Below are 27,102 nucleotides of genomic sequence, written 5' to 3'. Positions count from 1 at the left end.
AACCACACCGTGTTTCCTGGACCACCTCCATGCTTCCCAGAAAAAGAGAGAGAGACACACACACACACACACACACAACAGTGCAATAATGAGCATGCACAATGACTTGTAAAATGGAGCGGGGTGGAGAGAGAGAGCTGGATTGAGGGGGCGAGTTTGGGGGAGGTAGGCTACACCAAATGACCAGAGCTTTTTCTAATTACTGCTGGACCCTGGTCAAAATCTGGAGTCCAGGGCTGGCGCAGAGCATGGCGTAACATAGCTAGCAGCGAAGCCTGGCCAGTCCACTCATTGCTGCCATCTTGAAGTGTTTAGTTGGCATTGTGACGACTTGAGCCAGGGAACCACTTGTTTCTGCCTCTCTCACAACACCAGTGTTTACCATGCGTCCATAATGAGTACACACACCTCAGCAACCCCCTGGAGGACATTGTAGTGAGGGAAGCAGGTGGTTGGACATGTGCTCACAGTGGGTTACTGTGTTTAGTTACATAACAGAGGTATCCTCCATCTGTAAAGAGACGTGACCAGGGTAACATTCAGTAGAGAGGTATCCTCCATCTGTAAAGAGACGTGACCAGTTTAACATTCAGTAGGGTGGTATCCTCCATCTGTAAAGAGACGTGACCAGGGTAACATTCAGTAGAGAGGTATCCTCCATCTGTAAAGAGACGTGACCAGGGTAACATTCAGTAGAGAGGTATCCTCCATCTGTAAAGAGACGTGACCAGGGTAACATTCAGTAGAGAGGTATCCTCCATCTGTAAAGAGACGTGACCAGGGTAACATTCAGTAGGGTGGTATCCTCCATCTGTAAAGAGACGTGACCAGGGTAACATTCAGTAGGATGGTATCCTCCATCTGTAAAGAGATGTGACCAGGGTAACATTCATTAGAGAAGTATTCTCCATCTGTAAAGACACGTGACCAGGGTAACATTCAGTAGAGAAGTATTCTCCATCTGTAAAGAGACGTGACCAGGGTAACATTCAGTAGGGAGGTATCCTCCATCTGTAAAGAGACGGGACCAGTGTAACATTCAGTAGGGAGGTATCCTCCATCTGTAAAGAGACGTGACCAGGGTAACATTCAGTAGGGAGGTATCCTCCATCTGTAAAGAGACGTGACCAGGGTACATTCAGTAGGGTGGTATCCTCCATCTGTAAAGAGATGTGACCAGGGTAACATTCATTAGAGAAGTATTCTCCATCTGTAAAGAGACGTGACCAGGGTAACATTCAGTAGAGAAGTATTCTCCATCTGTAAAGAGACGTGACCAGGGTAACATTCAGTAGAGAAGTATTCTCCATCTGTAAAGAGACGTGACCAGGGTAACATTCAGTAGGGAGGTATCCTCCATCTGTAAAGAGACGTGACCAGGGTAACATTCAGTAGAGAAGTATTCTCCATCTGTAAAGAGACGTGACCAGGGTAACATTCAGTCGGGAGCATCTCCATCTGTAAAGAGACGTGACCAGGATAATACTGAGTAGGGAGCAACTCCATCTGTAAAGAGACGTGACCAGGTTAACATTCAGTAGAAAGCAACTCCATCTGTAAAGAGACGTGACCAGGGTAACATTCAGTAGGGAGCAACTCCACCTGTAAAGAGACGTGACCAGGGTAACATTCAGTAGGGTGGTATCCTCCATCTGTAAAGAGACGTGACCAGGGTAACATTCAGTAGGGAGGTATCCTCCATCTGTAAAGAGACGTGACCAGGGTAACATTCAGTAGGGAGGTATCCTCCATCTGTAAAGAGACGTGACCAGGGTAACATTCAGTAGGGTGGTATCCTCCATCTGTAAAGAGACGTGACCAGGGTAACATTCAGTAGGGAGGTATCCTCCATCTGTAAAGAGACGTGACCAGGGTAACATTCAGTAGGGAGGTATCCTCCATCTGTAAAGAGACGTGACCAGGGTAACATTCAGTAGGGAGTAACTCCATCTGTAAAGAGACGTGACCAGGGTAACATTCAGTAGGGAGGTATCCTCCATCTGTAAAGAGACGTGACCAGGTTAATATTCAGTAGGGAGCAACTCCATCTGTAAAGAGACGTGACCAGGGTAACATTCAGTAGGGAGCAACTCCATCTGTAAAGAGACGTGACCAGGGTAACATTCAGTAGGGAGGTATCCTCCATCTGTAAAGAGACGTGACCAGGTTAACATTCAGTAGGGAGGTATCCTCCATCTGTAAAGAGACGTGACCAGGGTAACATTCAGTAGGGAGGTATCCTCCATCTGTAAAGAGACGTGACCAGGTTAACATTCAGTAGAGAAGTATTCTCCATCTGTAAAGAGACGTGACCAGGTTAACATTCAGTAGGGAGCAACTATATCATTAAGTAACACAGACATAGATGATGCTAATCAATCCCAGATAGAACAGACATCACTAATCTAATTAATCTCAGAAAGATCAGACATCACTAATCTAATCAATCCCAGATAGATCAGACATCACTAATCAATCCCAGATAGATCAGACATAATTTATCTTATCAATCCCAGATAGATCAGACATCACTAATCAATCCCAGATAGATCGGACATAATTTATCTAATCAATCCCAGATAGATCAGACATCACTAATCAATCCCAGATAGATCAGACATAATTTATCTAATCAATCCCAGATAGATCAGACATCACTAATCAATCCCAGATAGATCAGACATAATTTATCTAATCAATCCCAGATAGATCAGACATCACTAATCAATCCCAGATAGATCAGACATAATTTATCTAATCAATCCCAGATAGATCAAACATCACTACATTACTCATAGGTAAAGACCAAGTCAATCCATTTGTGAAGTGGCCCTTGACACACGAGATCCGCTGATAGGCTACATGAGCAACAATGAACAGAAGAATAATTCCCACATTTCATGTCTTACATACAGAGTTTGAACACAGCGACTGACATAGCACTATATACAGTCCTATTGTGATTCAGCTATAGTAAATGTTCTGTTGCAATGCTGCATACAGTAGTACTTCTATTCACAGAGACACTGTAAAGTAGTGCCTGTATTCACAGAGACACTGTAAAGTAGTGCCTGTATTCACAGAGACACTGTAAAGTGGTGCCTGTATTCACAGAGACACTGTAAAGTGGTGCCTGTATTCACAGAGACACTGTAAAGTGGTGCCAGTATTCAGAGACACTGTAAAGTGGTGCCTGTATTCACAGAGACACTGTAAAGTGGTGCCTGTATTCACAGAGACACTGTAAAGTGGTGCCTGTATTCACAGAGACACTGTAAAGTGGTGCCTGTATTCACAGAGACTGTAAAGTGGTGCCTGTATTCACAGAGACACTGTAAAGTGGTGCCTGTATTCACAGAGACACTGTAAAGTGGTGCCTGTATTCACAGAGACACTGTAAAGTGGTGCCTGTATTCAGAGACACTGTAAAGTGGTGCCTGTATTCACAGAGACACTGTAAAGTGGTGCCTGTATTCACAGAGACACTGTAAAGTGGTGCCTGTATTCACAGTCACTGTTTAGCCTTGCAGTCCGAGACCTTATCAATAATGAAAGAAAGCATTCTTCTTTAAAGGTGTGGTAAGTCAGTATGGTATTTGTATTTTTGATCTTGTTGTTCTGTTGCACTGTTGTCTTTCCAATTTTTTTTTCTGAAGTCAGGTGGCTAAATGTTACTCTGTTGACCTTTACTAGAGATTACTCTGTTGCACGTTCCTTCTAGTTGTAGCTTTCCTTTGAGTGATTATCCATCTTTACTTAGTGTTGATAATGTGAGTTGATTATGTTGAACACAACAGCCCTGGATCAAATACATGACAATAAATCGGTATTTGACCCAAGTCTGATCGACAACAGCCCTTGTATAGACAGTAGAAAACCTTGATGTAGCCAATAGCCATGTCTGTTGATCTAATAGAATTTTCTCTCTTTCTCTTCACCCTTCCCAATCCCCTCTCCTCCTCCCTCATTTTAATAACTCATTAACATATTTTCTACCCTTATTCATACCCCCCTCACTCTCTCTCTCCACCCCGCCACCCCGTTTCGTTTTGACCGGTCTTGCTTTTTTTTTTTACCTCGCCACAAAACACTTTTTTGGTTTGTAATTTCTTCCCTCTTTTGCACCATGTTCTGTTTGCCATCTGTTGTGAACCTGGTGTGTTGGTAACTGCTGGCAGACCCCATAGACCCTGATGTTGATTTGTATGAACTCTTCCATGCTCCATACACACCAGTACCAGACCCCACCCCCATGCTACCTCCCGTGGGCGTACAGGCCTCGGTGCTCAGCCACGACACCATCAAGGTGACCTGGGCCGACAACTCTCTGCCCAAGAACCAGAAGATCACGGATGCACGCTACTACACGGTGCGCTGGAAGACCAACATCCCCGCCAACACCAAGCTCAAGGTACAGTCACGGTGACGCAGCAGCATTGCCCACAGGGCCCCGTTCAAAACAACACAGCTTTATTATTCCCTCACGGTTCATTTTAAAGTAGAAGGTGTCATCAGAGCACAGCATATTATATGTATCCTACCACTATGCCATTCTAATCATCAGTGTGTTCAGCTATCCCACTATCAGGGTAATGAATCAATGTAAAGTAATCCCACCCACTAATTACATGAGGTTCAAATGTCTCACAGTCCTTCTCACAGTCCTTCCCATCTACGTGCCACAGTCCTTCCCATCTACGTGCCACAGTCCTTCCCCATCTACGTGCCACAGTCCTTCCCCATCTACGTGCCACAGTCCTTCCCATCTACGTGCCACAGTCCTTCCCATCTACGTGCCACAGTCCTTCCCATCTACGTGCCACAGTCCTTCCCCATCTACGTGCCACAGTCCTTCCCATCTACGTGCCACAGTCCTTCCCATCTACGTGCCACAGTCCTTCCCCATCTACGTGCCACAGTCCTTCCCCATCTACGTGCCACAGTCCTTCCCCATCTACGTGCCACAGTCCTTCCCCATCTACGTGCCACAGTCCTTCCCATCTACGTGCCACAGTCCTTCCCATCTACGTGCCACAGTCCTTCCCCATCTACGTGCCACAGTCCTTCCCCATCTACGTGCCACAGTCCTTCCCCATCTACGTGCCACAGTCCATCCCCATCTACGTGCCACAGTCCTTCCCATCTACGTGCCACAGTCCTTCCCATCTACGTGCCACAGTCCTTCCCATCTACGTGCCACAGTCCTTCCCATCTACGTGCCACAGTCCTTCCCCATCTACGTGCCACAGTCCTTCCCCATCTACGTGCCACAGTCCTTCCCCATCTACGTGCCACAGTCCTTCCCCATCTACGTGCCACAGTCCTTCCCCATCTACGTGCCACAGTCCTTCCCCATCTACGTGCCACAGTCCTTCCCATCTACGTGCCACAGTCCTTCCCCATCTACGTGCCACAGTCCTTCCCCATCTACGTGCCACAGTCCTTCCCTATCTACGTGCTACAGTCCTTCCCCATCTACGTGCCACAGTCCTTCCCCATCTACGTGCCACAGTCCTTCCCATCTACGTGCCACAGTCCTTCCCATCTACGTGCCACAGTCCTTCCCCATCTACGTGCCACAGTCCTTCCCATCTACGTGCCACAGTCCTTCCCATCTACGTGCCACAGTCCTTCCCATCTACGTGCCACAGTCCTTCCCATCTACGTGCCACAGTCCTTCCCATCTACGTGCCACAGTCCTTCCCCATCTACGTGCCACAGTCCTTCCCCATCTACGTGCCACAGTCCTTCCCCATCTACGTGCCACAGTCCTTCCCCATCTACGTGCCACAGTCCTTCCCCATCTACGTGCCACAGTCCTTCCCCATCTACGTGCCACAGTCCTTCCCCATCTACGTGCCACAGTCCTTCCCATCTACGTGCCACAGTCCTTCCCCATCTACGTGCCACAGTCCTTCCCATCTACGTGCCACAGTCCTTCCCATCTACGTGCCACAGTCCTTCCCATCTACGTGCCACAGTCCTTCCCCATCTACGTGCCACAGTCCTTCCCCATCTACGTGCCACAGTCCTTCCCCATCTACGTGCCACAGTCCTTCCCCATCTACGTGCCACAGTCCTTCCCCATCTACGTGCCACAGTCCTTCCCATCTACGTGCCACAGTCCTTCCCATCTACGTGCCACAGTCCTTCCCATCTACGTGCCACAGTCCTTCCCATCTACGTGCCACAGTCCTTCCCATCTACGTGCCACAGTCCTTCCCCATCTACGTGCCACAGTCCTTCCCCATCTACGTGCCACAGTCCTTCCCATCTACGTGCTACAGTCCTTCCCCATCTACGTGCCACAGTCCTTCCCCATCTACGTGCCACAGTCCTTCCCATCTACGTGCCACAGTCCTTCCCCATCTACGTGCCACAGTCCTTCCCCATCTACGTGCCACAGTCCTTCCCCATCTACGTGCCACAGTCCTTCCCCATCTACGTGCCACAGTCCTTCCCCATCTACGTGCCACAGTCCTTCCCATCTACGTGCCACAGTCCTTCCCCATCTACGTGCCACAGTCCTTCCCCATCTACGTGCCACAGTCCTTCCCATCTACGTGCCACAGTCCTTCCCATCTACGTGCCACAGTCCTTCCCATCTACGTGCCACAGTCCTTCCCCATCTACGTGCCACAGTCCTTCCCCATCTACGTGCCACAGTCCTTCCCCATCTACGTGCCACAGTCCTTCCCCATCTACGTGCTACAGTCCTTCCCCATCTACATGCCACAGTCCTTCCCACAGTCCTTCTCCATCTACATGCTACACAACAGAGATGTTCAGCACTGACGTTTATAGTCTCTCTGAAAAAGGGAATATCTTTAACAAATAAATTGCATTGATTGCACTGTCATTAGTCAGTGCACTGCATTCACTCAGGTTGTGAATGTGGCAGAGTATGGTATACAACACAGAAAGACAAACCCTTCAACTAGGTGTAAGAGATGCTCATCCAGGCTATAGCAGGGTTAACCCTAACCCTAGCTCAATTAAGATCATTACTTATCTCCCTCAACAAGATTAGGTGTGTGGGGGTGGGGGGGGCAGAAAAAGAATAAAGGGCTGTGATTCAACAAGGACAGTTAAGAACAAATTGTTATTTACAATGACAGCCTACCGGGGAACAGTGGGTTAACTGCCTTGTTCAGGGGCAGAACGACAGATTTTTATCTTGTCAGGTCGGGGATTCGATCCAGCAACCTTTCGGTTACTGGCCCGACTCTCTAACCACTAGGCTACCTGCCTCCCCCCAACATAGAGGTGCTAAAAGGTTAGTCTGGTTATTGTAAGCTCATGTAGATGCTAAAAGGCTAGTCTGGTTCTTGAAAGCTCATGTAGATGCTTAAATGCTAGTCTGGAGCGACTGCAGTCACTGTTAGCGCAATGCAACACATTTAGGACAACCAGCTGATGCAAATGAGCTAATTAGGGGTTGGGGTCAATTGCATTTCAATTCGGTCTATCCAGGAAGTGAATTGAATTTGAGAATTGCTAAAAATCCAGTGAAAATAAATGGAGATTTTCAAGTCTGAAATTAACATTTTGACTCATCTCCCGAATTGGCTGGATTGAAATGGAATTGACCCCAAACCTGTTAGTCACCCTGTGTTGTTTTGTAGGAAGACATTGTTCACACTGGACAATTATTCTCACCTTGATGTGCTCGTCCCAGCTGTCAGAAATGCTTTCCTGTTTCTCACACACATACACACACAGCGTGTACCTACATTATTAAACAGATGGCTCCTCTCCACTCAACTAAAAGGATAGAATGTTTTTCTCTCTGTGACATCCTGGATGACAGATTTGTCTTGTTTAGTACACAACAGGACGTGGCTAGCATCACTGGGACAGGCTATTTAGAAAGCTAGGACCTGAACTGGCCTTCACCAGGAGACTAAGACTATCCAGGTACTAGATTAGACAGTCTGTTGGGCATAGTGAGGAAATGGGCTTAATAAAGTATTTTCATCGCTGCATGTCATCTTGTCTTTATTCAAATGGTGTCCACTGGTCTCATGTTATACCTACTACGTTTCAAGTATTATTTTGGGATAAATCGCCTTCATTTAGTTTATCCGGCATTTTTTATGTACAGAAAGTATTCACTCCCCTTGACTTACTCCACATTTTGTTGTTACAGCCTGAATTCAAAATGGATAAAATATATATATATATTTTTATACATACTTACCCATAATGACAAAGTGAAAACCGTTTTTTAGAAATGTTGCTTAGATTTACATAAGTATTCACACCCCTGAGTCAGTACTTTTGTAGTATCACCTTTGGCAGTGATTACAGCTGTGAGTGTTTCTGGGTAAGTCTCTAAGAGCTTTCCACACCTGGATTGTATAACATTTACCCATGTATTATTTTCTAAATTCTTCAAGATCTGTCAAATTGGTTGTTGATCATTGCTAGACAACCATTTTCAGGTCTTGCCATTTAGATTTTGAAGTACTATAGATTTAAGTCAAAGCTGCAACTCGGCCACTCAGGAACATTAACAGTCTTCTTGGTAGGTAACTCTTGTAGATTTGGCCTTGTGTTTTAAGTTATTGTCCTGCTGAAAGGTGAGTTCATCTCCCAGTGTCTGGTGGAAAGCAGGCTGAACCAGGTTTTCCTCTAGGATTTTGCCTGTGCTTAGCTTCATTCAGTTTATTTTTTATCCTAAAAAAACTTCCCAATCCTTAACAATTACTAGCATAACCATAACATGATGCAGCCACCACTATGCTTGAAAATATGGAGAGTGGTACTCAGTAATATGTTTGGGGCAAATCCAATACAACACTTTATACTCAGGACAAAAATATAATTACTTTGCCACATTTTTTGCAGTATTACTTTAGTGCCTTGTTGCGTACAGGATGCATGTTTTGGAATATTTGTATTCTGTATAGGCTTCCTTCTTTTCACTCTGTTATTTAGGTTAGTATTGTGGAGTAACTACAACGTTGTTGATCCATCCTCAGTTTTCTCCTATCACAGCCATTAAAACTCTGTTACTGTTTTAAAGTCACCATTGTCATGGTGAAATCCCTGAGCGGTTTCCTTCCTCTCCGGCAACTGAGTTAGGAAGGACGCCTGTATCTTTGTAGTGACTGAGTGTATTGATACACCACCCAAAGTGTAATTAATAACTTCACCATGCTCAAAGGTATATTCAATATATTTTTTTATTTACTCATCGACCAATAGGTGCCATTCTTTGCGAGGCATTGGAAAACCTCCCTGGTCTTTGTGTTTGAAATTCACTGCCGACCTGAGGGACCTTACAGATAATTGTATGTGTGAGGTACAGAGATGAGGTAGTCATTAAACAATCATGTTAGACACGATTACTGCACACAGTGAGTCCTTTCAACTTATGTGACTTATTAAGCACATTTTTACTCCTAAACTTATTTAGGCTCGCCATAACAAAGACATTGAATACTTAGACTTTCAAGCTTTCAGCTTTTCATTTAATAAATTTGTACTTTGACATAATGGGGTGGAAACACTCTGGTGTGTTAGGCCAGTGACAAAACATCTCAATGTAATTTTAAATTCAGGCTGTAACAACAAAATGTGGATCAGGTCCAGGGGTGTGAATACTTTGAAGACCATGTATTATTCATGGTTGTTTATGTTAAAGATGCATGGAGCAGGTTTCTGCTTTGAAGCACTCTAGTTCTGTTGGTCTTGAGTCTGTACCTTCCATTATGAGCTGTTTTTCTGTGTGTGTGCCGTGGGTGTGTGTGCCGTGGGTGTGTGTGTCGTGTGTGTGCGCCGTGGCGGGTGTGCCGTGCGTGTGTGTGTTTTCAGACGGCCAACACCACCAACCTGAGCCACATGGTGACGGGCCTGAAGCCCAACACGCTCTATGAGTTCTCTGTCATGGTGACCAAGGGCCGGAGGACCAGCACCTGGAGCATGACGGCCCAGGGAACCACCTTTGAGACCAGTAAGAGCACACATACACAGGCATACCGAGTACACACACACACAGACACACATGGAAGCATCTTCAGTGAAGTTTGTGTTTTTTAACATGACTACACAGAATATCCTGGTTCTGTCAAAGCTGATTGTAGTGGGTGTTTTGTCATTGACTGCTGTTCTCTGATATGCGGCAGGTCTCCTAGTGATTAGAGCATTGGGCCAGTAACGTATAGGTTGCTAGTTCATGTCCCAGAGGCCAAAAAAAATCTACATCTGCCCTTGAGCAAGGCACTTACCCCTAATTGCTCCCGGGTCGCCGTCAATAATGTCTGATCCCATGCCGTGACCCCACTCGCTGAGGGTGTCTCAGGGGGAGTGGGATATGCAAAAAACACTTTTCCATTTCACCATACACTGGTACAGGTTACACACACTGGTACAGGTTACACACACTGGTACAGGTTACACACACTGGTACAGGTTACACACACTGGTACAGGTTACACACACTGGTACAGGTGTCAAACAGGACTAATATAAGCAGCCCCTATTTGATGTCAAAGCCAAGCGTTCCCTCATTAATGGCCTTGTTCCCATACTGACTTTCTGTTGTTTGACTTTCACAGTTCCCAGCTCGTCCCCCAAAGATGTGACTGTGGTGAGCAAGGAGCTGAAACCACGTACCATCATAGTCAACTGGCAGCCCCCCTCAGAGGCCAATGGGAAAATCACAGGTGAGATCACACACACACTCTGTTATCAGGTTTATTCAGAGTCAGAGAAACAAGTGGTCTGAAACAGTTCTCTAACTTTCTCCTTTCCCCCATCTACCTCTTTCTCTATCTCCTCTCCTCCGATCTCTCACTCCTTTCCACCCATCTCTCTCCCCCATCGCTCCACTAGGCTACATAATCTACTACAGTACTGATGTGAATGCGGAGGTGCATGACTGGGTGATAGAGCCGGTGGTGGGCAACAGGTTGACCCATCAGATCCAGGAGCTGACTCTGGACACCACCTACTACTTCAAGATCCAGGCCCGTAACTCCAAGGGCATGGGCCCAATGTCAGAGGCCGTACACTTCCGCACCCCCAAGAGTAAGTGGGGGGGAAATCCCTGGAGGTTGATAGGCTCTGAAAGGTTGAACATTGGGATGATTGTATTAAATGGTTCTTATTGGTTGAGTTATTAGTATGCGTTATGATGGGCTGAATGGTCAAGATTCAAATAATTATCTTAGCTTCTCTTCACTGTAGCTGGCTGCATTCTCAATCCCGTTTCTATAGATGCTGGCAAAGAACATACCATTCTGTTGGGCCGAGCCTGCCCTCTCTCTCGCTCTTTCTTTCTTTCGCTCTCTCTTTCTTTCTCAAGGTCTCCCTCTCTCTCTGTCTCTCCCTCTCCCTTTCTCTCTCCTTTATTGGTGCTCACACCTGCTTGCCTACCCCTTCAATGCTGCACCCTTTGCCCCCCTCTCTCACTCTACCCCCCTCTCTCGCTCTACCCCCCTCTCTCGCTCTACCCCCCTCTCTCGCTCTACCCCCCCTCTCTCACTCTACCCCCCTCTCTCGCTCTACCCCCCTCTCTCGCTCTACCCCCCTCTCTCGCTCTACCCCCCCCTCTCTCGCTCTACCCCCCCCTCTCTCGCTCTACCCCCCCTCTCTCGCTCTACCCCCCTCTCTCGCTCTACCCCCCTCTCTCGCTCTACCCCCCTCTCTCGCTCTACGCCCCTCTCTCGCTCTATCCCTCTCTCGCTCTACCCCCCTCTCTCGCTCTACCCCCCTCTCTCGCTCTACCCCCCTCTCTCGCTCTACCCCTCTCTCTCGCTCTACCCCTCTCTCTCGCTCTACCCCCCTCTCTCTCCACCTACGCCCCTCTCTCGCTCTACCCCTCTCTCTACCCCTCTCTCTCGCTCTACCCCTCTCTCTCGCTCTACCCCTCTCTCTCGCTCTACCCCCCTCTCTCGCTCTACCCCTCTCTCTCGCTCTACCCCTCTCTCTCGCTCTACCCCTCTCTCTCGCTCTACCCCTCTCTCGCTCTACCCCTCTCTCTCGCTCTACCCCTCTCTCTCGCTCTACCCCCTCTCTACCCCTCTCTCTCGCTCTTCCCCTCTCTCTCGCTCTACCCCTCTCTCTCGCTCTACCCCTCTCTCTCGCTCTACCCCTCTCTCTCGCTCTACCCCTCTCTCTCGCTCTACCCCTCTCTCTCGCTCTACCCCTCTCTCTCGCTCTACCCCTCTCTCTCGCTCTACCCCTCTCTCTCGCTCTACCCCTCTCTCTCGCTCTACCCCTCTCTCTCGCTCTACCCCTCTCTCTCGCTCTACCCCTCTCTCTCGCTCTACCCCCCCTCTCTCGCTCTACCCCCCCTCTCTCGCTCTACCCCCCCTCTCTCGCTCTACCCCCCTCTCTACCCCCCTCTCGCTCTACCCCCTCTCTCGCTCTACCCCCCTCTCTCTCGCTCTACCCCCCTCTCTCTCGCTCTACCCCCCTCTCTCGCTCTACCCCCCCTCTCTCGCTCTACCCCCCCCTCTCTCGCTCTACCCCCCCTCTCTCGCTCTACCCCCCCTCTCTCGCTCTACCCCCCCTCTCTCGCTCTACCCCCCCTCTCTCGCTCTACCCCCCTCTCTCGCTCTACCCCCCTCTCTCGCTCTACCCCCCTCTCTCGCTCTACCCCTCTCTCTCGCTCTACCCCTCTCTCTCGCTCTACCCCTCTCTCTCGCTCTACCCCTCTCTCTCGCTCTACCCCCCTCTCTCGCTCTACCCCCCTCTCTCGCTCTACCCCCCTCTCTCGCTCTACCCCCCTCTCTCGCTCTACCCCCCTCTCTCGCTCTACCCCCCTCTCTCGCTCTACCCCTCTCTCTCGCTCTACCCCTCTCTCTCGCTCTACCCCCCTCTCTCGCTCTACCCCCCTCTCTCGCTCTACCCCCCTCTCTCGCTCTACCCCCCCTCTCTCGCTCTACCCCTCTCTCTCGCTCTACCCCTCTCTCTCGCTCTACCCCCCTCTCTCGCTCTACCCCCCCTCTCTCGCTCTACCCCTCCCTCTCTCGCTCTACCCCCCCTCTCTCGCTCTACCCCTCTCTCTCGCTCTACCCCCCTCTCTCGCTCTACCCCCCTCTCTCGCTCTACCCCTCTCTCTCTCGCTCTACCCCTCTCTCTCGCTCTACCCCTCTCTCTCGCTCTACCCCTCTCTCTCGCTCTACCCCTCTCTCGCTCTACCCCTCTCTCTCGCTCTACCCCTCTCTCTCGCTCTACCCCTCTCGCTCTACCTCTCTCTCGCTCTACCCCCCTCGCTCTACCCCCGCTCTACCCCCCTCGCTCTACCCTCTCCCCCCCTCTCTCGCTCTACCCCCCTCTCTCGCTCTACCCCCCTCTCTCGCTCTACCCCCTCTCTCTCGCTCTACCCCTCTCTCTCGCTCTACCCCTCTCTCTCGCTCTACCCCTCCTCTCTCGCTCTACCCCTCTCTCTCGCTCTACCCCTCTCTCTCGCTCTACCCCCCTCTCTCGCTCTACCCCTCTCTCTCGCTCTACCCCTCTCTCTCGCTCTACCCCCCTCTCTCGCTCTACCCCCCTCTCTCGCTCTACCCCTCTCTCTCGCTCTACCCCTCTCTCTCGCTCTACCCCCCTCTCTCGCTCTACCCCCCTCTCTCGCTCTACCCCCCTCTCTCGCTCTACCCCCTCTCTCTCGCTCTACCCCCTCTCTCGCTCTACCCCCCCTCTCTCGCTCTACCCCCCCTCTCTCGCTCTACCCCCCCTCTCTCGCTCTACCCCCCTCTCTCGCTCTACCCCCCCTCTCTCGCTCTACCCCCTCTCTCGCTCTACCCCCCCCCTCTCTCGCTCTACCCCCCTCTCTCGCTCTACCCCCCTCTCTCGCTCTACCCCCCTCTCTCGCTCTACCCCCCCTCTCTCGCTCTACCCCCCCTCTCTCGCTCTACCCCCCTCTCTCGCTCTACCCCCCTCTCTCGCTCTACCCCCCCTCTCTCGCTCTACCCCTCTCTCTCGCTCTACCCCCCCCCTCTCTCGCTCTACCCCTCTCTCTCGCTCTACCCCCCCTCTCTCGCTCTACCCCCCCTCTCTCGCTCTACCCCCCTCTCTCGCTCTACCCCCCTCTCTCGCTCTACCCCCCCTCTCTCGCTCTACCCCCCCTCTCTCGCTCTACCCCCCTCTCGCTCGCTCTACCCCCCTCTCTCGCTCTACCCCCCTCTCTACCCCCCTCTCTCGCTCTACCCCCTCCCCTCTCCCTCTCGCTCTACCCCCTCTCTCGCTCTACCCCCCCTCTCTCGCTCTACCCCCCTCTCTCGCTCTTCCCCCTCTCTCGCTCTACCCCTCTCTCTCGCTCTACCCCTCTCTCTCGCTCTACCCCTCTCTCTCGCTCTACCCCCCCTCTCTCGCTCTACCCCCCCTCTCTCGCTCTACCCCCCCTCTCTCGCTCTACCCCCCCTCTCTCGCTCTACCCCCCCTCTCTCGCTCTACCCCCCTCTCTCGCTCTACCCCCCTCTCTCGCTCTACCCCCCTCTCTACCCCCTCTCTCGCTCTACCCCCTTCTCTCGCTCTACCCCCTCTCTCGCTCTACCCCCCTCTCTCGCTCTACCCCTCTCTCTCGCTCTACCCCTCTCTCTCGCTCTACCCCCCTCTCTCGCTCTACCCCCCTCTCTCGCTCTACCCCCCTCTCTCGCTCTACCCCCCTCTCTCGCTCTACCCCCTCTCTCGCTCTACCCCCCTCTCTCGCTCTACCCCTCTCTCTCGCTCTACCCCTCCCTCTCTCGCTCTACCCCCTCTCTCGCTCTACCCCCCTCTCTCGCTCTACCCCTCTCTCTCGCTCTACCCCTCCCTCTCTCGCTCTACCCCTCTCTCTCGCTCTACCCCTCTCTCTCGCTCTACCCCCCTCTCTCGCTCTACCCCCCTCTCTCGCTCTACCCCCCTCTCTCGCTCTACCCCTCTCTCTCGCTCTACCCCCCTCTCTCGCTCTACCCCCCCTCTCTCGCTCTACCCCCCCCTCTCTCGCTCTACCCCTCCCTCTCTCGCTCTACCCCTCTCTCTCTGCTCTACCCCTCTCTCTCTCGCTCTACCCCTCTCTCGCTCTACCCCCCTCTCTCGCTCTACCCCTCTCTCTCTCGCTCTACCCCTCTCTCTCTCGCTCTACCCCTCTCTCTCTCGCTCTACCCCTCTCTCTCGCTCTACCCCTCTCTCTCGCTCTACCCCTCTCTCTCGCTCTACCCCCCTCTCTCGCTCTACCCCCTCTCTCGCTCTACCCCCCTCTCTCGCTCTACCCCCTCTCTCGCTCTACCCCCCTCTCTCGCTCTACCCCCCTCTCTCGCTCTACCCCCCTCTCTCGCTCTACCCCCTCTCTCGCTCTACCCCTCTCTCTCGCTCTACCCCCCTCTCTCGCTCTACCCCCCTCTCTCGCTCTACCCCCCTCTCTCGCTCTTCCCCCTCTCTCGCTCTACCCCTCTCTCTCGCTCTACCCCTCTCTCTCGCTCTACCCCTCTCTCTCGCTCTACCCCCCCTCTCTCGCTCTACCCCCCCTCTCTCGCTCTACCCCCCCTCTCTCGCTCTACCCCCCCTCTCTCGCTCTACCCCCCCTCTCTCGCTCTACCCCCCCTCTCTCGCTCTACCCCCCCTCTCTCGCTCTACCCCCCCTCTCTCGCTCTACCCCCCCTCTCTCGCTCTACCACTCTCTCTCGCTCTACCCCCCTCTCTCGCTCTACCCCCTTCTCTCGCTCTACCCCCCTCTCTCGCTCTACCCCTCTCTCTCGCTCTACCCCTCTCTCTCGCTCTACCCCCCTCTCTCGCTCTACCCCCCTCTCTCGCTCTACCCCCCTCTCTCGCTCTACCCCCCTCTCTCGCTCTACCCCCCTCTCTCGCTCTACCCCCCTCTCTCGCTCTACCCCCCTCTCTCGCTCTACCCCCCTCTCTCGCTCTACCCCCCTCTCTCGCTCTACCCCTCTCTCTCGCTCTACCCCTCCCTCTCTCGCTCTACCCCTCTCTCGCTCTACCCTCTCTCTCGCTCTACCCCCCTCTCTCGCTCTACCCCCCTCTCTCGCTCTACCCCCCTCTCTCGCTCTACCCCCCTCTCTCGCTCTACCCCCCTCTCTCGCTCTACCCCTCTCTCTCGCTCTACCCCCCTCTCTCGCTCTACCCCCCTCTCTCGCTCTACCCCCCTCTCTCGCTCTACCCCTCTCTCTCGCTCTACCCCTCTCTCGCTCTACCCCCCTCTCTCGCTCTACCCCTCTCTCTCTCGCTCTACCCCTCTCTCTCTCGCTCTACCCCTCTCTCTCTCGCTCTACCCCTCTCTCTCGCTCTACCCCTCTCTCTCGCTCTACCCCTCTCTCTCGCTCTACCCCTCCCTCTCTCGCTCTACCCCCCTCTCTCGCTCTACCCCCCTCTCTCGCTCTACCCCCCTCTCTCGCTCTACCCCCCTCTCTCGCTCTACCCCCCTCTCTCGCTCTACCCCCCTCTCTCGCTCTACCCCCCTCTCTCGCTCTACCCCTCTCTCTCGCTCTACCCCCCTCTCTCGCTCTACCCCCCTCTCTCGCTCTACCCCCCCTCTCTCGCTCTACCCCCCCTCTCTCGCTCTACCCCCCTCTCTCGCTCTACCCCCCCTCTCTCGCTCTTCCCCCTCTCTCGCTCTTCCCCCCTCTCTCGCTCTACCCCCCCTCTCTCGCTCTACCCCCCCTCTCTCGCTCTACCCCTCTCTCTCGCTCTACCCCCCCTCTCTCGCTCTACCCCCCCTCTCTCGCTCTACCCCCCTCTCTCGCTCTACCCCCCTCTCTCGCTCTACCCCCCTCTCTCGCTCTACCCCCCCTCTCTCGCTCTACCCCCCCTCTCTCGCTCTACCCCCCCTCTCTCGCTCTACCCCCCCTCTCTCGCTCTACCCTCGCTCTACCCCCCCTCTCTCGCTCTACCCCCCCCTCTCTCGCTCTACCCCCCTCTCTCGCTCTACCCCCCCTCTCTCGCTCTACCCCCCCTCTCTCGCTCTACCCCCCTCTCTACCCCCCTCTCTCGCTCTACCCCCTTCTCTCGCTCTACCCCCTCTCTCGCTCTACCCCCTCTCTCGCTCTACCCCTCTCTCTCGCTCTACCCCCCCCTCTCGCTCTACCCCCCTCTCTCGCTCTACCCCTCTCTCTCGCTCTACCCCTCTCTCTCGCTCTACCCCCCTCTCTCGCTCTACCCCCCTCTCTCGCTCTACCCCTCTCTCTCGCTCTACCCCTCTCTCTCGCTCTACCCCTCTCTCTCGCTCTACCCCTCTCTCTCGCTCTACCCCTCTCTCTCGCTCTACCGCTCTCTCTCGCTCTACCGCTCTCTCTCGCTCTACCCCCCTCTCTCGCTCTACCCCTCTCTCTCGCTCTACCCCTCTCTCTCGCTCTACCCCTCTCTCTCGCTCTACCCCTCTCTCTCGCTCTACCCCCCTCTCTCGCTCTACCCCCCTCTCTCGCTCTACCCCCCTCTCTCGCTCTACCCCCCCTCTCTCGCTCTACCCCTCCCTCTCTCGCTCTACCCCTCTCTCTCGCTCTACCCCTCTCTCTCGCTCTACCCCTCTCTCTCGCTCTACCCCCCTCTCTCGCTCTACCCCCCTCTCTCGCTCTACCCCCCCTCTCTCGCTCTACCCCCCTTCTCTCGCTCTACCCCCCTCTCTCGCTCTACCCCCCTCTCTCGCTCTACCCCCCTCTCTCGCTCTACCCCCCCCTCTCTCGCTCTACCCCCCCCTCTCTCGCTCTACCCCCCCCTCTCTCGCTCTACCCCCCCCTCTCTCGCTCTACCCCTCTCTCTCGCTCTACCCCTCTCTCTCGCTCTACCCCCCTCTCTCGCTCTACCCCTCTCTCTCGCTCTACCCCTCTCTCTCGCTCTACCCCCCTCTCTCGCTCTACCCCCCTCTCGCTCTACCCCCCTCTCTCGCTCTACCCCCCTCTCTCGCTCTACCCCCCTCTCTCGCTCTACCCCCCTCTCTCGCTCTACCCCCCTCTCTCGCTCTACCCCTCTCTCTCGCTCTACCCCCCTCTCTCGCTCTACCCCCCCTCTCTCGCTCTACCCCCCCTCTCTCGCTCTTCCCCCTCTCTCGCTCTTCCCCCTCTCTTGCTCTACCCCCCCTCTCTCGCTCTACCCCCCCTCTCTCGCTCTACCCCCCCTCTCTCGCTCTACCCCTCTCTCTCGCTCTACCCCCCCTCTCTCGCTCTACCCCCCCTCTCTCGCTCTACCCCCCCTCTCTCGCTCTACCCCTCTCTCTCGCTCTACCCCCCCTCTCTCGCTCTACCCCCCCTCTCTCGCTCTACCCCCCCTCTCTACCCCCCTCTCTACCCCCCTCTCTCGCTCTACCCCCTTCTCTCGCTCTACCCCCTCTCTCGCTCTACCCCCCTCTCTCGCTCTACCCCCCTCTCTCGCTCTACCCCCCTCTCTCGCTCTACCCCCCTCTCTCGCTCTACCCCTCTCTCGCTCTACCCCCCCTCTCTCGCTCTACCCCCCCCTCTCTCGCTCTACCCCCCCTCTCTCGCTCTACCCCCCCTCTCTCGCTCTACCCCCCCCTCTCTCGCTCTACCCCTCTCTCTCGCTCTACCCCTCCCTCTCTCGCTCTACCCCTCCTCTCTCGCTCTACCCCTCTCTCTCGCTCTACCCCTCCCTCTCTCGCTCTACCCCTCTCTCTCGCTCTACCCCTCTCTCTCGCTCTACCCCTCTCTCTCGCTCTACCCCCCTCTCTCGCTCTACCCCTCCCTCTCTCGCTCTACCCCCCCTCTCTCGCTCTACCCCCCCTCTCTCGCTCTACCCCTCCCTCTCTCGCTCTACCCCTCTCTCGCTCTACCCCCCCTCTCTCGCTCTACCCCTCTCTCTCCTTAACTCCTCTAACCAGTGTTTGCTTTGTATTTTCTCTCCCTGGCTACTGTCTCCTTTGGCCTGTTTAGCTGAATCCTCTGACAAAATGGCTAATGACCAAGGTAATTCCCTCTTCCCTTCCATTAACTTCTTCTCAATGATGACTGATTGACTGTGCAGATTGTGTGTTCTTTTTCCTCACTCACGTGCCTAAAGCCCTTCATCTGCGTTCTGGTAAGGTGAAATGAGTCGGGTAGTATTTAATTAACTGGGTGTAATAACTGGTGGTTTTGTCTCCTCTCTCAGCCTCCAATTTGCCAGTTAAACCAGGAAGTAACCAACCACCTCTTGACCATGGCTTTGGGTCTCCACACGGTAATGGCCTTTTCAGGTCACCATTGTCCATTCTGATTTGATCAACTCAATTGGCTGCAGTGTGGGTCCATTTCATTCCACCTCCATAAATGGATTTTAGTGTGAATAGGGCTTTGTTCAGTTCCTGTTCCATGGTACATTGGATTCATTTCTGGACCGAAGCTGAAATGGAATTGACACCAATGTCTTTCTCAGCTAAGATAGTGTGCAGGAACTGAACAATCCCCTATTCACATAAGAAGTACCACTTTTTATTTGGATAGTTCTAAGTAGATGGTTTGTAGATGTTCAATAACTCTCAACATCTGAACTAACCCTTATCCTAACTTAACCTTTACCTTAACCCTTACCCTTATCCTAACCCTAAACTTAACCCTTACCCTAGCCCTAACCCTAACCTTTACCCTTAACCTTAAACTTAACCATTACCTTAACCCTTATCTTAACCCTTATCCTAGCCCTAACCCTTATCCTAACCCTTATCCTAACCCTAAACTTAACCCTTGCCCTAACCCTTATCCTAACCCTAAACTTAACCTTTACCTTAACCCTTACCCTAAACTTAACCTTTACCTTAACCCTTACCCTAGCCCTAAACTTAACCTTTACCTTAACTTAGCCCTAAACTTAACCTTTACCTTAACCCTTACCCTAGCTCTAAACTTAACCTTTACCCTTACCCTAGCCTTAACCCTAACCTTAACCTTAACCCTAGCCTTAACCCTAACCTTAACTCTAGCCCTAAACTTAACCTTTACTTTAATCCTTACCCTAGCCCTTATCTTAACCCTAAACTTAACCCTTACCCTAACATTTACCCTAACCCTCATTCTAAACCAAACCTAACCCTAACTTTAGGCAAGCAGTTGCTTATCAACAGGTAGTTTGTTGACAGTGTGACCATCTGTGGGTCATCTATATGGGAATATCCAAATAAAGTGGGACGGAAGTAATTCATGAGATTTAATCTATGCCAAACCCCTTATACAAGTCTCCTATTGGTCTGAAATATTAGTCATCATTCTAAAAGAAGTGTAATGGGAAATGAATGAACAAACAAATTCATTGTTAAATACGCTAATTGATCTTCAATGAGGATATTCATTCTTATGTGGATAAATAGGATTTTCTTTCTCACCTCTCTGGTCCACTTTGTTCCAGGAAAACCAGGAATTACAGGAAGTGGGGACAACCACATCCTGGTCATCGTTGTCATCATCTCTGTGGGAGCGTTCACCATCATCGTGGTGGTTGTGGGGGCCTTCCTCTGCACACGACGCACCACCTCCCACCAGAAAAAGTGAGCTGGTCCGCCGCAGCAATAATGTCTCTTAGGTCACTAATGTCCCAGCCAATACCAGACCAACAACACAGGGTTATAACACACACACAGAACATCTGAGATGAGCAGGAATGTCTCCTTTCCTTTTTCCACCTACCTTCTGTCATCTTTCACTTTCCTTTCCCTTCCACTTCATTTTATTCCCCCTTTTCAACCGACATCACCCCCCCCCCCCCCACATATTACTGGTGGCCAGTAACAAACCGGTCCTGAACATCTCTAAAACTAAGAGCATTGTATTTGGTACAAATCTAGACATTTACATTACATTTTAGTCATTTAGCGGACGCTCTTATCCAGAGCGACTTACAGTAGTGAATGCATACATTTCATCCATTTATTATTTTTTATTTTTTTCCCGTACTGGTCCGCCGTGGGAATCGAACCCACAACCCTGGCGTTACAAACACCATGCTCTACCAACTGAGCCACACGGGACCTCAGCTGAATCTGATCATTTAATGGTGTGGCTGTTGAACAAGTTGAGGAGACTAAATTACTTGGCGTTACTTTAGATTGTAAACTATCATGGTCAAAACATATAGATTCAATGGTTGTAAAGATGGGGAGAGGTCTTTCCGTAATAAAGAGATGCTCTGCTTTTTTGACACCACACTCCAAAAAGCAAGTTCTGCAGGCTCTAGTTTTGTCTAATCTTGATTATTGTCCAGTCGTGTGGTCCAGTGCAGCAAGGAAAGGCCTAGTTAAGCTGCAGCTGGCCCAGAACAGAGAGGCACGTTTTGCTCTTCATCGTAATCAGAGGGCTGATATAAATACTATGCATGCCAGTCTCTCTTGGCCAAGAGTTTTTATAAGAAACATTAATGTGTTGAAATTCCAAATTGTTTGCATAGTCAACTTACACACAGCTCTGACACACACACTTACCCCACCAGACATGCCACCAGGGGTCTTTTCATAGTCCCCAAATCCAGAACAAATTCAAGAAAGCGTACAATATTATATAGAGCCCTTATTGCATGGAACTTCCTTCCATCTCAGATTGCTCAAATAAACAGCGAACCTGATTTCAGAAAACAGATAAATCAACACCTCACGGCAAAATAACGCTCCCCTATTAGACCTAGATAGCGTGTGTGTATGTATTGATATGTAGGCTACGTGTGCCTTTAAAAAAAATGTATGTTCTGTCCTTGAGCTGTTCTTGTCTATTACTGTTCTGTATTATGTCATTCTGTATTATGTCATTCTGTTTCATGTTTTGTGTGGACCACAGGAAGAGTAGCTGCTGCTTTTGCAACAGTTAACAGGGATCCACCTCCCCTTTTCAACCGACATCTCAACCCCCAATGTTCCTCTTCTCTACCTCATAGGAAGCGGGCGGCCTCCAAGTCGTCCAACAGCTCCCACAAGTACAAGGGCAACTCCAAGGACCTGAAGCCTCCAGACCTATGGATCCACCATGAGCGGCTGGAGCTCAAGCCCATTGACAAGTCCCCCGAGCCCAACCCGGTGATGACTGACACCCCCATCCCCCGCACCTCGCAGGACATCAACCCCGTGGACCCCAGCCTGGACAACAGCCTGCTGCAGAGACGAAACTCTTACCGAGGTCAGATTGATGTAGTCACTTTGGGGATTCCTTTGTCTGTGTTTTGAAGAGGCAATGTCTTTTTCGTTGTCATGCTAAACATTTCCTGCTTTTCATACATTTAACATTTCATACATTGTGTTTAGAGGGAAGAATCACCACTAACCAAACACAGCCTCATGACTGAGTCACAGATTTCTCTCAGGGGCCAGATTACCAAATCCTTCGATAGTTCCTGTCAATCCAAGGACAATTAGTTACATTTTCAGACGTTCTTCATTCAGAGTCACTACCAATAGTGATCAAGGAAAAACTCTGACTTGCAGGCCACGAATCAGAAGACAGCATATCTGCACTGGCAGGGCGCCGGGGGATGCGGCCTAAAATGATGATGCCCTTCCATACGCAGCCCCCCCAGCGTAAGTGTGTGTGTGCGCACGCACGCACGCACGCCTTGTGAATGTGTGTGTGCTTGGGATCTGTACTCTCACCGGTCAATACACTGAGGTCAATAGACTATTTACCACTCAGACTATCGTACTGTTCAGCTGAAAGGAAAATAATATGCTGGTTTCTCCCTCCCGTGATAATGCACTACAGTCAATAGACTGAGAGCACTACAGTCAACATGTGGTTCTATAGGATCTGTTTCTATATTTTAGCCTTCATCTCATTTCAGTTTAACACATTCATGGCCACCAAATTACGCTGCCAATTCAAATGTACATCAGACGCACTCTGTGGAGTTATTGTATACATGTGTATGGTTAAATACTACTGCTTTATGGTGTCACTATGAACCTGGCGTGTGTGTGTGTGCTTGCACGAGCATGTGTGTGTATTTGAACAGCAGTGCTTCCCCAGCCCTTGGTCAGCGCGGCTGGTTAAATGTTGTTGTCTCTCTGTGTGTGTGTGTGTGTGTGTGTGTGTGTCCATTCACAGCTGTGATTAGCGCTCACCCCATCCATTCCCTTGATAACCATCACCACCATTATCACACGGGCAGCCTGGCATCCCCGACACGCAGCTACCTCCATCACCACCAGGGCAGTGCCCACCTGCGCCCGCACGCCTGCGCCACCCCCATCTCCTGTCTAGACATGGTGGGCTCCACAGGTGAGACCGCTACCACCCGCAGGATGGAGGATTACAAGCTGGCAGCGCCAAGGGCCCACCTGGTCGTTCTGTCTGTCTTTCTGGCCTGATTTTGAGGAAGAACACAGGAGCAGTATCTTTCATCTTCATGTCCATCCTCTTATCTGTGGGTCCACTGTGGGGCTGTCACATCCTCTTATCTGTGGGTCCACTGTGGGGCTGTCACATCCTCTTATCTGTGGAGCTGTCACATCCTCTTATCTGTGGGTCCACTGTGGGGCTGTCACATCCTCTTATCTGTGGGGCTGTCACATCCTCTTATCTGTGGGTCCACTGTGGGGCTGTCACATCCTCTTATCTGTGGGGCTGTCACATCCTCTTATCTGTGGGTCCACTGTGGGGCTGTCACATCCTCTTATCTGTGGAGTGGTCTCATTTCATTGTTCTTATGGCCTTGTCCACTATTCACTCACCCATACTCATTAGTGTGTGACTTGCCTAGTTAAATAAAGGTAAAACAATATTCATTTATAATACATGAAACCAGTCATGACACCTTTGAGTGTTGCAGAACCAAACAACCTTTAACACATTTATTCCATATTTTCCACCAAACTCATCAGGCTTCATCCTGACATTGATACTAACACCTCTTGTTTATGGACACTACCACGCTAGAACCCAGGCTATACACATACTGTATCAAACACACCATCCACTGACCTGTTCCCCCACACTCCTCTTGTTTATGGACACTACCACGCTAGAACCCAGGCTATACACATACTGTATCAAACACACCATCCACTGACCTGTCCCCCCACACTCCTCTTGTTTATGGACACTACCACGCTAGAACCCAGGCTATACACATACTGTATCAAACACACCATCCACTGACCTGTCCCCCCACACTCCTCTTGTTTATGGACACTACCACGCTAGAACCCAGGCTATACACATACTGTATCAAACACACCATCCACTGACCTGTCCCCCCACACTCCTCTTGTTTATGGACACTACCACGCTAGAACCCAGGCTATACACATACTGTATCAAACACACCATCCACTGACCTGTCCCCCCACACTCCTCTTGTTTATGGACACTACCACGCTAGAACCCAGGCTATACTCATACTGTATCAAACACACCATCCACTGACCTGTCCCCCCACACTCCTCTTGTTTATGGACACTACCACGCTAGAACCCAGGCTATACACATACTGTATCAAACACACCATCCACTGACCTGTCCCCCCACACTCCTCTTGTTTATGGACACTACCACGCTAGAACCCAGGCTATACTCATACTGTATCAAACACACCATCCACTGACCTGTCCCCCCCACACTCCTTTTGTGACTGCAGAGTCGGTGAGGAACACCCCCAGCACAGAGCCCCTCCCGCCCCAGGCCCAGCCCCCTTGCCAAGCCGAGCACCAGCACCCGGACCCCGAGGGCAGCTACCAAGGGTCCACGGCCACTGACGATGAGCCCAGCGCCAGCGGCAGCTACTGCAGCGCCGGCCAGCCCCCCACCGCCCACGTGCGCCCCACTCACCCCCTCAAGAGCTTTGCCGTACCCACCAACCCCGCTGCCAACTTCGAGTCGCCTGCCCTGCCCAGCACGCCGCTGCTTACTCAGACTGGTGAGGAGCGCACACACATACATGTATACACGTACACACACACACATATATATATATATATATATATATATATATATATATATATATATACACATATATATATATATACACACACACACACTTCTGGTGACATAGATTTTACAAGTGTCTGGAACTCTATTGGAGGGATGTGACACCGTTCTTTTTTCTTTTTTAACCCTTTTCCCCCCCCATTTCGTGGTATTCAATTGGTAGTTAGTTTTGTCTCATCGCTGCAACTCCCGTACGGACTCTGGAGAGGTGAAGGTCGAGAGCCATGCGTCCTTCGAAACACAACCCAACCAAGCCACACTGCTTCTTGACACAATGCACATCCAACCCGGAAGCCAGCCGCACCAATGTGTCGGAGGAAACACCGTACACCTGGCGACCTGGTCAGCGTGCACTGCGCCCGGCCCGCCACAGGAGTCGCTAGTGCACGATGGGACAAGGACATCCTGCCGGCCAAACCCTCCCCTTACCCGGACGACGCTGGGCCAATTGTGCGTTGCCCCATGGACCTCCCGGTTGCGGCCGGCTGCGACAGAGCCTGGACTCGAACCCAGAATCTCTAGCAGTACAGCTAAAACTGCGATGCAGAGCCTTAGACCACTGCGCCACCCGGGAGGCGTGACACCATTATTCCACTAGAAATTCAATCGTTTGGTGTTTTGTTGATGGTGGAAAACGCTGTCAGGTGCTGCTCCAGAATCTCCCATAAGTGTTGGATTGGGTTGAGATCTGGTGACTGACACACACACACACACACACACACACACACCCTATGCTCCTTTGAGACACCTGTTTCAAAGTCACTGAGATCTCTTCTTCCAGCCATGGTAGCCAAAGTAACGGGCAACTGTTCATTTGTAGACACCCTAAGAATGATGGGATGTTAATTGCTTAATTAACTCAGGAACCACGCCTGTGTGGAAGCACCTACTTTCAATCTACTTTGTATCCCTCATTTACTCAAGTGTTTCCTTTATTTGGGCAGTTACCTGTACATGTGTTTTACACTCCCAAACTGCAGATGAACATACACTGTAGGTAGAGCTTCTTGAGAAAGGAAAGGAAACAAATGTAAAGAAGATGACTTGTGATTCCCTCTAACTATCAATCCATTTGGAACTGTGTCTGTCCTGCCTGTCCTGTCTGTCTCTCTGTGTCTCTGTCTGTATCGCTCTCTGTCTGTATCTCGGTCTCTCACTGTGTCTCTCTCTTTCTCTGTCTGTATACTGTGTCTCTCTCTCTTTCTGTCTGTATCTCAGGGCCCCAGCTCCACTCAGTAAAGACAGCCTCCATCGGCACCCTGGGCAGGGTACGCCCCCCCATGCCAGTCACGGTGCCCTGTGCGCCAGACGTGCCCGAGACCAGCAAGATGCTGGAGGATGTAGACAGTGTGAGTACTGCTCCCCCCAGGTCTTAGTGTAGAAAGTCTACAACATGCCAATGTCTGATTATGACTGTTAAATCAGCTGGCATATCATGTATTGTTGGTTGTTATTGTAGTTTGTACACACTTTAAATACAGGAAGTACACATGAATTACTATGTCATGTTGGGGTAAAAACCTGGTCATAGATCAATCAAGCCCATTGAACTAGTGAATACATTCCAAGAGCATGTCATGTTTCATTTTGGACACAATCCTAAATGACATTGACATGGATTTTAATCACATTTCTGTTTCCTTTCTCTCTTTATTCTTTGCAACTTGTTGCCTCCCTCACTGTTTCATGGTGTTAACGTTGGCTGCTTGTGATCATTGATATTATTGCATTCAATTTCTAATAATTCCTCTAAACCCATTGGAATGGTTTTGCCCATGATAATTCCCCTTAACCCATTGGAATGGTTTTGCCCATGATAATTCCCCTTAACCCATTGGAATGGTTTTGCCCATGATAATTCCCCTTAACCAATTGGAATGGTTTTGCCCATGATAATTCCCCTTAACCCATTGGAATGGTTTTGCCCATGATAATTCCCCTTAACCCATTGGAATGGTTTTGCCCATGATAATTCCCCTTAACCCATTGGAATGCTTTTGCCCATGATAATTCCCCTTAACCCATTGGAATGGTTTTGCCCATGATAATTCCCCTTAACCCATTGGAATGGTTTTGCACATACATTGATGTCTTGCCCCCTTTTAATGCCTTAACATATTGGTTGGCTGTTGATGCTGCTTTGTTTGTCTTGGACTTTGCTTCATGCTGCAGTCCCATTGACCAATTCCCCACCTCACCCACCCTTTATTTTGTAAACCTCATTACTCCCACCCCCTCCAAAAACAAACTGACCCTCTCCTCTCCCTTCCCC

At 51.3% G+C, this 27,102-nt stretch overlaps 1 protein-coding gene and 1 non-coding gene across 14 annotated transcripts in view; one reads left to right on the top strand and one right to left on the bottom strand.

The window, feature by feature from the left end:
- neo1a (neogenin 1a) overlaps positions 1–27,102 on the top strand; it is a 230,835-nt gene that overhangs the window by 201,353 nt on the left and 2,380 nt on the right. For 5 of the 13 annotated variants that reach the window (XM_082957926.1, XM_082957923.1, XM_082957924.1 and 2 more), the window contains exons 17-28: positions 4,179–4,411; positions 9,820–9,958; positions 10,563–10,670; positions 10,840–11,034; positions 18,828–18,860; positions 19,045–19,113; positions 20,275–20,413; positions 21,790–22,028; positions 22,334–22,426; positions 22,950–23,123; positions 24,481–24,759; positions 26,049–26,179. In XM_082957926.1, the coding sequence (XP_082814052.1) occupies positions 4,179–4,411; positions 9,820–9,958; positions 10,563–10,670; positions 10,840–11,034; positions 18,828–18,860; positions 19,045–19,113; positions 20,275–20,413; positions 21,790–22,028; positions 22,334–22,426; positions 22,950–23,123; positions 24,481–24,759; positions 26,049–26,179 (1,832 nt within the window). Of the gene's footprint in view, positions 1–4,178; positions 4,412–9,819; positions 9,959–10,562; positions 10,671–10,839; positions 11,035–18,827; positions 18,861–19,044; positions 19,114–20,274; positions 20,414–21,789; positions 22,029–22,333; positions 22,427–22,949; positions 23,124–24,480; positions 24,760–26,048; positions 26,180–27,002; positions 27,093–27,102 lie in introns of those variants that run through there. The other 8 variants (XM_082957929.1, XM_082957922.1, XM_082957927.1 and 5 more) reach the window with 7 other exon arrangements.
- On the bottom strand, positions 20,811–20,893 carry trnat-ugu (transfer RNA threonine (anticodon UGU)). Its single transcript has one exon. It is a non-coding gene; the product is annotated as a tRNA-Thr (tRNA).

This window comes from Salmo salar, chromosome 11 (genome assembly GCF_965601325.2).
Source record: "Salmo salar chromosome 11, fSalSal1, whole genome shotgun sequence".
In the NCBI taxonomy this organism is placed as follows: domain Eukaryota; kingdom Metazoa; phylum Chordata; class Actinopteri; order Salmoniformes; family Salmonidae; genus Salmo; species Salmo salar.
This window is presented reverse-complemented; position numbering and strand designations above follow the sequence as displayed.